This window comes from Camellia sinensis, chromosome 7 (genome assembly GCF_055761805.1).
Source record: "Camellia sinensis isolate YWXY chromosome 7, ASM5576180v1, whole genome shotgun sequence".
Lineage (NCBI taxonomy): Eukaryota > Viridiplantae > Streptophyta > Magnoliopsida > Ericales > Theaceae > Camellia > Camellia sinensis.
In genome coordinates this window covers 35,825,534-35,838,985 of record NC_138967.1, presented here as the reverse complement: position 1 = coordinate 35,838,985, position 13,452 = coordinate 35,825,534, and the positions used below count along the sequence as shown (strand labels likewise).

The following is a 13,452-nucleotide window of genomic DNA, read 5'->3' as shown; positions in this document are numbered from 1 at the left end:
ATTTTATATAAAAATAATTTAATAATTTCTCACTACTAATCCCCTCACTATCAATCCCCTCACTACTAATCCCCTCACTATCAATCCTCTCACTAACAATCTCTTCACTATTAATCTCCTCACTATCAATCCCCTCACTACTAATCCCCTCAGTATCAATCCTCTCACTAACAATCCCTTTACTATTAATCTCATCACTATCAATCCCCTCCATTCTATCTCTGGAAACAAACGGGGCTTAGAGCCTAAAAAGAAGAAGATAGAAATCGTAGAAGAAGATGGCAGAGAAGAGAGGTAGCATTGCCTTCTCCGCAACCTACCGACCATCGGTGCCGCTGGACATATTCTCGTGCCCGCTTCAACCAACATCGAAGCAAGATGAGCTTCCCATGACTGATGGAGTGAACTACAATTACAACGGCCAAGAAATTTCATCAGCGGCTCTCCAGACAATTCTCAATCGCGAAAAATTGGCTACCGAAGGCAAAGAGGCCAATGTAAATTCAGGTCGTCTCATGGGTATGGTTTTCGTCTCCGAACGACAGGGCCTCGAATTGCTTCACATAGCTCTCCGCTTCAATGACAACCCACCCAAAGTCAAAGTCTTCTGTTTGGCTGATGTTTTCGGCAAAGTCAATTTCGGTGGTGTTCGCATGGAAGACAGTGGTTGCATTGCCGGTGATAATCTCGTCTATGTTACCACAAAGGACCCCGTCCCTGATCGTCGTCAGCCCTGGACTGCAGCCTATAAAACCAATCTTAAGACCGGAAAAACCGACTGCCTCACCCCATCAGGTTAGGTTCCTTTCGTCATTCATTCTTTTACTACTACCCACCCATAATTCCTTCCTTCCTTTTGCAACTAGTGTTTTTTTTTTTGGGTTGAAGTTATTAATATTTAGTTCTAGCTGTTGTTGTAAGTCTTTTTGTGAGTGATTCATTTTTTGTGACAAGGGTGGTGATTTGAGTTGAGGTTGCTCTGTTCCAAAGAAAGATCCATTTATAATAGCTGAATCGATTTCTTCTCAAGCTTTTAGATGGATGCACGCAAAGGTGTTTCTTTAAAGGTCCCAGTGAGCTTGGTGTTTCTTATTCTGGAGCCCATGTGTTTCTTAGCAAATTTTTCTTGGTGGAGTTTTTGGAGGGTGATGCTATGGTACATTTAGGTGTACCATACATTTAGTTATGAACTTATATGATTTTATATCATAACCTATACCATATTAGTCATAACTATCACCATATTAACTCATAACTTAGTTATATTCAATTATTTACTTATACCATATTACTTCATAACCAGGTCATTAAAAGTGACCTGCTAAACAGGTCACTTTTTATAGTTATGAGCTAAAATCGTATTTCTTCATAACTATAATCAAATTGATCATAACTGTACATCTCATAACCAACACCATTTTGTTCATAACTAATATCACATATTTCATAACCACATCTTATAACCAACACCATTTTAGTCATAACTAACATCACATATTTCATAATCATAATCACATATCTCATAACCAACACCACTTTGATCATAACAAATATCACATATCTCATAACTACTGATCACATATCTCATAACCACATCTCATAACCAATCCCTTTGAGTCATAACCAACATCACATATCTCATAACCACTAGTCACATATCTCATAACCAACACATTTTTGTCATAACTAATATCACATATCTCATAACCACTAATCACACATCTCATAACTACTACCCACATACATCATAACCACATCTCATAACCAATCCCTTTGAGTCATAACCAACATCACATATCTCATAACCACTAGTTACATATCTCGTAACCAACACCTTTTTGTCATGACCAATATCACATATTTCATAACCACTAATCACATATCTTATAATTAACACCTTTTTGCTCATAACCACATCACTTTGATCATAACCAACATCACATATCTCATAACTACTAGTCACATATCTAATAACCAACATCACATATCTCACAACCACTAGTCACATAACCAATATCTCATAACTCATAACCATTAATACATATAGCATAACCACACCCTTTGACACCACTTTGCTCATAACCATTACCCACATATCTCATAACCACTAACACATATAGCATAACCAAATACCATTTGACACCACTTTGCTCATAACCATTACCCACATATCTCATAACTACTAACACATATAGCATAACCAAATACCCTTTGACACTACTTTGCTCATAACCATTACTCACATATCGCATAACCACTCATAACTATTACCCACATATCTCATAACCACTAACACATGTAGCATAACCAAATACCCTTTGACACCACTTTGCTCATAACCATTACCCACATATCTCATAACCACTCATAACCATTACCCACATATCTCATAACCACTAACACATATAGTATAACCAAACACCCTTTGACACCACTTTACTCATAATCATTACCCACATATCTCATAACCACTCATAACCATTACCCACATATCTCATAGCCACTAACACATATAGCATAACCAAACACCTTTTGACACCACTTTGCTCATAACCATTACCCACATATCTCATAACCGCTCATAACCATTATCCACATATCTCATAACCACTAACACATATACCATAACCAAACATCTTTTGGCACCACTTTACTCATAACCATTACCCACATATCTCATAACCACTAACACATATAGCATAACCAAACACCTTTTGACACCACTTTGCTCATAATTATTACCCACATATCTCATAACCACTCATAACCATTACCCACATATCTCATAACCACTAACACATATAGCATAACCAAACACCTTTTGACACCACTTTGCTCATAACTATTACGCACATATCTCATAACCACTAACGCGTATAGCATAACCAAATACCCTTTGACACCACTTTGCTCGTAACCATTAGCCACATATCTCATAACCACTAACACATATAGCATAACCAAACACCATTTGACACCACTTTGCTCATAACCATTACCCACATATCTCATAACCACTAACACATATAGCATAACCAAACACCCTTTGACACCACTTTACTCATAACCATTACCCACATATCTCATAACCAACATCACTTATATCATAACTACTAATCACATATCTCATAACCAAACACCTTTTGACTTATAACTATACCACTCTGCTCATAACCAAAATCACATATCTCGTAATCACTAATCATATATCTCATTACCTTTACCCACATATATTATAACCACATCTCATAACTAGCACCCTTTGTTTCATAATCAATATCACATATATCATAACTACTAATCATATATCTCAGAACCACTACCCACATATAGGGGTATAAATTTAGCCCATGAGCTCGCGGCACACCCCAAGTCCGCTCGTGCCCTGGGTAGGCCTAACTAGGCTTGAGTCTAAACCCAACCTAAGACCCTGAGCTATGTGTTCTAGAGCCCGACCCGACCCTGGTGTGTTATGGAGTGTGACCCATCCCGTGAGATCGCCCCGAAATTTTCTTTCCCATCTAGCTCGACCTGACCCCAATGGCTCCTTGCCCCCATTGTCAGTGCAATGGTCAAAAATTTAAATCAAAACAATTTGAAAGAGTCATATAACCGTTAATTCCATCAACAATCAATTTTATTTATTTTTATTTATATATATATAAATTAACTCCTTCCTTCCAAGTCCTATAAATACCACCCCTCTCACATTTTATATCTCACAACAAATTTGTCTCTCAAACTCTCATTCTCTCTAAACTTTCATACATATACAAATCTTTGGCCGTAGTTATGATTTTATCAATTTGTACATATCTTATAGAACTGTTGAAAATGAATATTACGATTTTGTTGTACTGTTTTGCTATCTCAACTCTCTTCATCTATCAAACATCTCTCTCATTCCTTATTGTCACTGTAGATATCTCCGATGTTCCTTATCGGAAACAACACCATCTTTGACATTATTTTCACAGACGACAAGTCCGTTCAGTCTCTCTTACTCATATTCCATTTCCTTTCGCTCTATTGGTTAATTTTCTCTAACTCTCATTTTCTGTTCCATGGCTATAAGTCGTGGATTAAATTATTTGATTATTGTCATTACATTCTGTGTTTATCTGTATCATTAGAGATCCCGATTGATGATTAAATTATTTAAAAAATTTAGATGTTTTTGTTACACCAATTAGTGGATAGTTACATAATTTTTGGTTAATGTTATGAAATTTTGGAAATTAGTTACGACATTTGTGATTTTCTAGAATTTTAAACAATTTCGTTACGCCAATTAGTGATGCAGTTATGTATTTTCTATTTTATATCACAAAACTTTGTGATTTGATTACAATATTATGGTCTGTTTGGTAACTATTCCGTTTTTAGTTTTCAGTTTATATTTATAAAAATTTTAAAAGCTGTAAAAGGCCTGTCACCTTTCTTTATCCTTTTCATTGTTGTAAAAGGCCAAGACCCTAGATTGAGAAGGGTGTACCAACTGAACTCTTCAAGATGAAAAAAATAAAATTCTCGAACCATAGAACATCGATGATAAAAGTAAACAAGAGGTCGACAATAACAAGGCATGCTGCCAATTAGTTCCAATTGACGTTTTGGTGGCAAATGCTACTGTGCAAAGAATTGTTAGAGCTAAAATGATGGTCTGGCCATTTTCAAGAGAATATTTTATGGGAAAAGACGATTGAATAATGGCATTCAATTTTCTATATGCACTTGCTGTTGCGCATTTGCTTCGAAAATGAGCGAAAACACTAAACAAAATGGCTTCATAGCCTTTGCTAGAAATTTATACAAAACAAATATCCATCAAAATACTAACAGCTTTAAGTCCATACAACAAAACAAATATCCATCAACCATCGTTTAAGAGTATTTATACAAAATACTAACAAATTTAAGTCCTCAAATTTTTTTTAAAAAAAAAAAAATCTTAGTTTAGAATATTTTTCTGCAGCCTATTTTTTTTTTTTTTTTTGGTTACTAAAAAGCATGAACTAATTTTTTGTTGTAGAGGAAAGGGAGCGGCAATAGTGGTGAAGATGGTGGATAAAAGATGATGGTGATGGTGATGGTGATGGTCATGGTCATGGTCATGGTGAAAGAGATTAGTAGTGAAGTTGTGGTAGTGGTAGTGTAAATGGAGTGACAGGGGTGAATGAGAGGTAATGGTAGTAGTAGTGGCAGTAGTGGTAGTGGTGGTAATGAAGTGATGGCGATGGCAGTAGTAATGGTAGTCGTAGAGGTGAAGTGGCGACAGTAGAAGTAGTGGTGGTGATGGAATAGCGTTTGTAGTAGTGGTGAAGGTGGTAGAGGAGATGGGTGGTGAGAGAGATAAATGAGTGAGAGATAGATAGAGGAGAGAGAGGAGAAAGAGAGACAGAGTGACGAGCGAGAGAGAGAGAGAGAAAGAACGCAAACACAGTGGGAGAGAGAGAGAGAACAACGCAAACAGAGAAAACGGGAGTGAGAGAGTGAACAACGCAAACACAGTGGGAGAGAGAGAGAGAGAAAGAAAAAGAGATAGAGAGTGAGAGACAAAAAAGAGACATAGAGAGAAGAGAGATGAACGAGAGAGATAGAGAGAGATAGAGAGAAGATAGATGAGCGAGAGAGACATAAAGAGAAGAGAGATGAACGAGAGAGACAGAGAGAAAGATAGAGAGAAGAGAGATGAGCGAGAGAGATAAAGATAAGAGAGATGAGCGAAAGAGACAGAGAGAGAAAAAAGATGAGAGAAGAGATAGATGAGTGAGAGACATAGAGAGAGATAGACAGACAGACAGACAGAGAAGAGTGATGAGTGAGAGAGAGAAAGAGAAGAGAGAAATGAAGGAAGATAAAAAAATGGATGAAAATATATAGACAAAGAGAGAGAGAGAGAGAGAGAGAGCGAAAAGAGAGAGAGAGAGACAAAGAGAGATGAGCGAGAGAGCGAGAGAGATAAAGAGAAGAGAGACAGAGAGAGAAGAGAGATGAGAGAGATAAAGAGAAGAAAGATGGACGAGAGACATAGAGAGAAAGAGAGACAGACAAACAGATAGAGAAGAGTGATGAATGATGAGTGAGAGAGAGAAAGAGAAGAGAGACAGAGACATAGAGAGAAAGAAAGAGACAGACAGACAAAGAAGAGTGATGAGTGAGAGAAAGAGAGATAAGAGAGATAGAGACAGAGACATATAGAGAAAGAGAGAGACAGACAGATAGACAGACAGACAGAGAAGAGTTATGAGTGAGAGAGAGAAAGAGAAGAGAGACAGAGACAGAGAGATAGAAAGATGAAAAAATTGGTGAAAGGAGAAATGTTCAAAAGAGTAAGACGACGTCGTTTTTATTTTTTTTTATTTTTTCTTTTTGTAACAGAAAAATACCATTGCATTTATTTAAACCATTTTCTGACTATATATATATATGAAACCGTCTCAAAGCCACAATATATATATATTTTTTAAACTTTTTTTTTTTTTTGCAACGGTACGTTTTACGATCGCACAAAACTTTTTCTTTTTTTTTTTTCGACTGCAGCTGGTACCATCGCAAACTCTTTTTTTTTTTTGCGACAGCAATTTCTATCATCGCAAATACTCTATTTTTTTGCGATGCCAAGTTATGTCGTCTCAAAAAGTCACATTTTTTGGCAACGGCAAGTTGTGCCGTCTCAAAAAGTCACATTTTTTTGAGACGGTAAGTTCTGACGTCCCCAAAAGTCACATTTTTTGCGACGACAAGTTGTGCCGTCTCAAAAAGTCACATTTTTTGAGATGGCAAGTTGTGCCGTCTCTAAAAGTCATATTTTTTGTGACAGCAAGTTGTGCCATCGCAAAAGTCATTTTTTGCGACGACAAATGTGACGTCGCAAAAAGTTCCACCTCATAAGCCCATTTTTCTTGTAGTGTGGTGTGGTTATGAGATATGTGATTAGTGGTTATGAGTAAAGTGGTGTGGTTATTAGCCAAAGAATGTTGGTTATGAGATACGTGATTAGTGGTTATAAGTAAAGTGGTATGGTTATGAGCCAAAGAGTATTGATTATGAGATATATGACTAATGGTTATGAGATATGTGATGTTAATTATGATCAAAGTGGTGTGACAATGAGCCAAAGGGTGTTGTGAGATATGTGATTAGTGGCTATGATATATGTGATGTTAGTTATGAGCCAAAGAGTGTTGGTTATGAGATATGTGGGTAATGGTTATGAGATATGTGACTGTTGTTTATGAGATATGTGATTTTGGTTATGACCAAAGTGGTGTAGTTATGAGTCAAAAGAGTGTTTGGTTATGAGATATGTGATTATTAGTTATAAGATATGTGATATTGGTTATGATCAAAGTGATGTGGTTATGAGCAAAAGCGTATTGATTATGAGATATGTAATGTTGGTTATGAGTCAAAGGGGGATTGGTTATAAGATGTGGTTATGAGTTATATGGGTAGTAGTTATGAGATATGTGATTAACGTTATGAGATATGTGATATTGGTTATGATCAAAGTGGTGTGATTATGAGCCAAAGGATATTGGTTATGAGATGTAGTTATGAGATATGTGATTGTAGTTGTGAAATATATGATATTGGTTATCAACAAAATAGTGCTGGTTATGAGATGTGGTTATGAGATATGTGATGTTAATTATGATCAAAGTGGTGTGACTATGAGCCAAAGGGTGTTATGAGATATGTGATTAGTGGTTATGATATATGTGATGTTAGTTATGAGCCAAAGAGTGTTGGTTATGAGATATGTGGGTAATGGTTATGAGATATGTGATTGTTGTTTATGAGATATGTAATTTTGGTTATGAGCAAAGTGGTGTGGTTATGAGTCAAAAGAGTGTTTGGTTATGAGATATGTGATTATTAGTTATAAGATATGTGATATTGGTTATGATCAAAGTGATGTGGTTATGAGCAAAAGGGTGTTGATTATGAGATATGTAATGTTGGTTATGAGTCAAAGGGGGTTTGGTTATAAGATGTGGTTATGAGTTATATGGGTAGTAGTTATGAGATATGTGATTAATGTTATGAGATATGTGATATTGGTTATGATCAAAGTGGTGTGATTATGAGCTAAAGGATATTGGTTATGAGATGTAGTTATGAGATATGTGATTGTAGTTATGAAATATATGATATTGGTTATCAACAAAATGGTGCTGGTTATGAGATGTGGTTATGAGATATGTGATGTTAATTATGATCAAAGTGGTGTGACTATGAGCCAAAGGGTGTTATGAGATATGTGATTAGTGGTTATGATATATGTGATGTTAGTTATGAGCCAAAGAGTGTTGGTTATGAGATATGTGGGTAATGGTTATGAGATATGTGATTGTTGTTTACGAGATATGTGATTTTGGTTATGAGCAAAGTGGTGTGGTTATCAGTCAAAAGAGTGTTTGGTTATGAGATATGTGATTATTAGTTATAAGATATGTGATATTGATTATGATCAAAGTGACGTGGTTATGAGCAAAAGGGTGTTGATTATGAGATATGTAATGTTGGTTATGAGTCAAAGGGGGATTGGTTATAAGATGTGGTTATGAGTTATATGGGTAGTAGTTATGAGATATGTGATTAATGTTATGAGATATGTGATATTGGTTATGATCAAAGTGGTGTGATTATGAGCTAAATGATATTGGTTATGAGATGTAGTTATGAGATATGTGATTGTAGTTATGAAATATATGATATTGATTATCAACAAAATGGTACTGGTTATGAGATGTGGTTATGAGATATGTGATGAGAGCTCATAACTAAGTTATGATTAATTTGATTTTAGTTATGAACAAATATGATTTTGGCTCATAACTATAAAAAGTGACCTACTTACCAGGTCACTTTTAATGATGTGGCTCAATCTAAACCATTGATTTTCTATGTACCGTACATTTTTTAAACAAAATGTACTATAGACTTTCCCGTTTTTGGATTTCGGTGTTGTAAACTGACTAGCGCCTTGCTAGGGCCTTTTGGACATTGGAAGTTTTTACGCTTGATTCCTTAGTTGCAAGTAGGTCTCTTTTCTTTTCGGGTTCACGGTTTTAGATTTTTTGTTGAAGTTATTAGTGTTTAGTTCTAGCTGTTTCATAGTTTCTGCAGTTGGCTACTTGCCAACTGCTTCGGAGCTCCTTTTTGCTTGATTCTATTGAGCATTGTGTGAGTGAGGTAGCCTTGATTCTTCTTTAGTTTTCCAGCTGTGTCATTGGATTTTATAGTTTGTACGTTTTCTGTTTCATCAATATGACTTTTGACCTATTAAAAAAAAACAAAAAAAACAGGGGAAGCTGATTTAAGCCCCTCAGTTGCACCGTCTGGGACGAAGATAGCAGTGGCGTCGTTCCAGGAAAAGCCTGGTGGTTGGGATGGCGAGATCGAAGATCTGCAGACTGACATTTTGTGATGAATGTAGAGAAGCCCTTCAACCGCAAGAAGGTTGTAACGAATGGTGGGTGGCCGACGTGGGGAAGTGACAATGTCATATTTTTCCATCGCAAGGAAGGAGAATTTTGGGGTGTGTTCCGTGCTGACCTCAGCAACCGTACAGAATCTCGTGTGACCCCGGACGGAATTAAGGCGATGACTCCAGCAGCCATCAATGCCACCACGGTGGCAGTGGCAACTATTCGTCAGAAATCAGAGTTCTTGGAAGTCGTCCGTGTAGAAGCACAGTATCGGCACATTGAGATTTTTGATTCAACTGGACAGCAACAGAACATACGAATCACTCAAAATACCATGCCAAAGGCTGACCATTTCAACCCCTTTGTGATAGATGGTGGGAAGCGCATTGGTTACCATCGATGCACGAGCGACCGTCTCAAGGTACACACCGATTAACCACTTGTCAAACTAATTCCACCTTTGAATACCTTTTCTAGCCAGCCATGTTTAATTAACTTAAGAGCTAACCTAATACATACGTACAATTGTTACTTTGTGACAGAGTGGAGAAGATATCCAAAGAAATACCCACAAGCTCGATTCTCCGCATCCAGATGTAGGACTGTTTAGGGTGCCGGGAATCTTTCCAACATTTTCCAAAGACGGCTCCAAGCTTGCATTTGTGGACAATGAGTTCAAGGCCGTGTGGGTAGACGATAGCAAAGGGTTGCGCATTGTTTACCAGGTACATAAGTACAAGAATAATATTACTATAATTGTATTAATGTGCAATTGTGTTTATCTTTGATCGATAGTTGATGATCAGTTTTGTTTATGTAGACGAAAGGCCCAGACAACATCTTTTCGCCAGTTTGGAACCAAAATTCAGAAAAGGATATATTGTATGTTAACATGGGACCTTCTTTCCAGTCTAAAGAAACACTAAACATTTGCGCTATACCTGACGTGTCCAGTGGTACACAGCGTCGTGTACAACTCACAAAAGGTTCCAATAATGCCTTCCCATCCACCAATCCAGACGGTAACTTCTACTTGTTCCTTCTAATTCCTTTCCAAATACCCAATTATAATAGAACAGTATATATTGGCATGGCTCCTCACCAAGATAATATTTTAGTTCAAGAATTAATTGCTGGGCTCAATTTATCCATTGAAAGTAATTTAACTATTTTGATAACTTAATGATGTGTGCCATTTTAAGGTCAATTCATAAGAAAGCAATCCTACATTTTTTCACCAATCCTTGGGTAACCTATTAGCAAGTCAGCAACTAATTATAATATTATAGCCTTTTCCAATGTTAATATATATGCTTTTGAATAACAAAAAGACCCTTTATTATAATATTATAGTTTCCAGTTTTAATTTGTGCTGATGGATAGGTTGAAAATTGTAACAGGGACGAAATTAGTTTTTCGATCTACAAGAGATGGAGGGGATGAAAAACACAAGAATCTGTACATAATGGAGAACGCACAATCAGGGGAATATGGCGGAGGTGAAATAACAAGGCTAACAAATGGGCCTTGGACTGACACACATTGCCAATGGTCCCCAAGGGGAGATTGGATAGTATTCTCGTCAACCCGCGACAAGCCTAAAGGTGCACCAGAAAAGGACAATGGTCTTGACCCAGGATACTTTGCGGTGTTTCTAGTGAAGGCGAATGATCCGTCAGTGGTAGTAAGAGTGATGGCAAGTGGAAGTGACGTTGCAGGGCATGTGAACCATCCATTCTTCAGCCCGGATGGAAAGAGCATTGTTGTGACTGCGGATCTTGCTGCAGTGTCTGCTGATCCCGTATCTTTGCCTCTCTTCCTGCACTCTGTGAGGCCTTACGGAGATATCTTCACTTTCGACATTGACCCGGATAACATAAATAAGAACAAGAATGTGAAGAAGTTCAATCGCATCACACATAGTAGATATGAGAATTCCACTGCCACTTGGACCATGTTCTCTACTCAAGACCCGAATGCAGCATGGAACATGCTTTTAAACAAAGCCTTCACTCCATCTTGCCCTTATGCACATCGCGATGGAGGTGAAAGTTGGCACATGACTGGCCACCTTTGCATTCCAAAAAGATGTTGTTGATTGCCTTTTTGTTCCTATCTCTTCTTTGGCGCTTTTAGTGGTCTTTGTGGATGCTATGGTATTTTGCTATTGAATTATTCCAGGTGTTGCTCGTTTGGTGCTGCTGTTTTGAGGACAGGCATATTGACGATTCTGTCTGGTTTCCTAGAGGTTGGTTTGAAAGTGCACTCCCAGAGTTCCAACAGATGATTACTCAAACTCAGTGTTAACTCTCCTTCCTCATTATCGTTAGCTGTTTTTCAATCAGTGTTTTGTTGATTGTTGCAGACTGCTTGTCTGCTTTCTGTTTTTTTTTTTTTTTTTTTTTTTGGTTTCCCCTCTGGCTGCTATGCTTAGCTAGTAGGCTTGTTTTGGGGAAGTTGTCTTCTTGCTTTCTATTTTCTATTATTGCTGTATCTCATGGATTCTCCTATGTTTTCATAAGTAATATTTTCTTTGCTGATAAAAAAAAAAAGGATTAATTTGTGTTGTTTGTGGGTTTCAAGCTATTGGGTGCAAGCTAAACTCTTCTTCAGTTGTGATCGCTTTATTTTTATGTTTTGTTGTTTAAAAATGAAAAATAGTCAATAGGAGAGTTTGCACTCTCTGAATCTCTCTCAATGCATCTTTTTTTCATTGTACCTTCTATTTCATATTTTTAATGAAATGTTCATTTTTGGATAAATAAAAAAAAAAAAATGTTCCTATTGCTTGTCCTATTTGCTGATCAAAAAAAAAAAAAAAAAAAAAGGAAAAAAGATTAAGTTGTGTTGTTTGTGGGTTTCAAGCTATTAAGTGTTAGCTAAAATCTTCTTCTTCATTTTTTTCTTCAATTGTAGTAGTTTTGTTTTTATGTTTTTGTTGTTTAAAAATAAAAAATAGTAGTAGGAGAGTTTGCACACTCTCCGTAGTTTATTAAATCGTGATCTAGATAGATCATGCAGTTTATTCAATATCTAGAGTTAATATTTCATTAATTGTTATGGAGAAAGTGAAACAAAACAAACTGGCCCAGATCTCTGAAGAACAACAGAAAAAAGCCAACATTGCAGGGTGGAAAGTTTACTTCCGTCATTGTGAAAGAGTCTCTCTAATAGGAACCGTATAGGAACCGTCTTCTAACCTTATGGAAAGAAACTTCCCCCATAACCAAATACCTCCTTCACCTTAGTAGACACATTGTGAAAAGATCCTCTAGATGAATTAATTTCTCCAGAGAAAAGTGGTACCCACGATAAAACTGATACCTTCCATCAAAAGAGTAGTAGCAACCATGGTCACTCCTCCAGACCCTGATAGCCTATATTCATTCCCAAATTACTCCATTATTAACACTAATCCTACCACATTTCTCTTGCAGTTGCACAATCTTTTCTCGAAAAACCCCCAAGGGCAGGGAAAGAAGAAAACCCAAACCGGACTAAAAGGTCAAGGCAAGCAAAGATAAAGAAAGATAGTCCATCATCTTTAGCCGAGGTATATCTCTAATCAAATAACCTACTCCTTAAATTTCCTTTGTTTCTCACTTGTCTTCTTTCACAGTAACCATTTGTACTGGAGGAATCAGAAGACAAAGGTGAAGATCCCAAGAAACCACCTTTGGATCTCAGCCAGAAAATTCAAACCCAGCATTCCTTAATCCTATCCCCATGGGCGGACAAAGTCCTGGTGGTAGAAAATGCAAATTTTCTTGCCATAAACCAAGTACATGTCCAAAGAGTGACTTCCCAAACCAAAAGAAGAAGAAGAAGAAGAAGCTAGCAATGAGTGCATCCTCTAGTCCTAACAAATCAACGGACTCGGAACCTGAAAGACACTAGGACCAAAGTTGATGGAACTGTGGAAGAAACCCGAGAAACCAATGGCCATTGTAGTCCTAGATCTCCAGTCGCCCTCTTCGAGTAACAAGGAAAAACTCAAAGTACTTTATCTCCTCCT

At 37.0% G+C, this 13,452-nt stretch overlaps 1 protein-coding gene across 2 annotated transcripts; it reads left to right on the top strand.

Moving 5' to 3' along the window:
• Window positions 1-237: 237 nt before the first annotated feature.
• Window positions 238-12,049, top strand: LOC114277559 (uncharacterized). Of its 2 annotated transcripts, none has more exons than XM_028219454.2 (5): window positions 238-795; window positions 9,315-9,858; window positions 9,980-10,162; window positions 10,258-10,459; window positions 10,838-12,049. In XM_028219454.2, exons 2-5 carry the CDS (start codon window positions 9,436-9,438, stop codon window positions 11,533-11,535), a joined length of 1,506 nt encoding a protein of 501 aa, XP_028075255.2. In that variant the 5' UTR covers window positions 238-795; window positions 9,315-9,435; the 3' UTR covers window positions 11,536-12,049. The 2 variants fall into 2 exon arrangements, with proteins under 2 accessions (XP_028075255.2, XP_082733884.1); XM_082877758.1 differs by lacking the exon at window positions 238-795 and adding an exon at window positions 8,960-9,046.
• Window positions 12,050-13,452: the final 1,403 nt, after the last annotated feature.

Excerpts from the sequence above, each read along its gene's own strand:
- LOC114277559 (XM_028219454.2), top strand. The coding sequence starts at position 9,436 with ATGAATGTAGAGAAGCCCTTCAACCGCAAGAAGGTTGTAACGAATGGT. Across the intron at positions 10,163-10,257 it reads GGTTGCGCATTGTTTACCAG|ACGAAAGGCCCAGACAACAT; the intron begins GTACATAAGTAC and ends TTGTTTATGTAG. Across the intron at positions 10,460-10,837 it reads CCCATCCACCAATCCAGACG|GGACGAAATTAGTTTTTCGA; the intron begins GTAACTTCTACT and ends AAATTGTAACAG.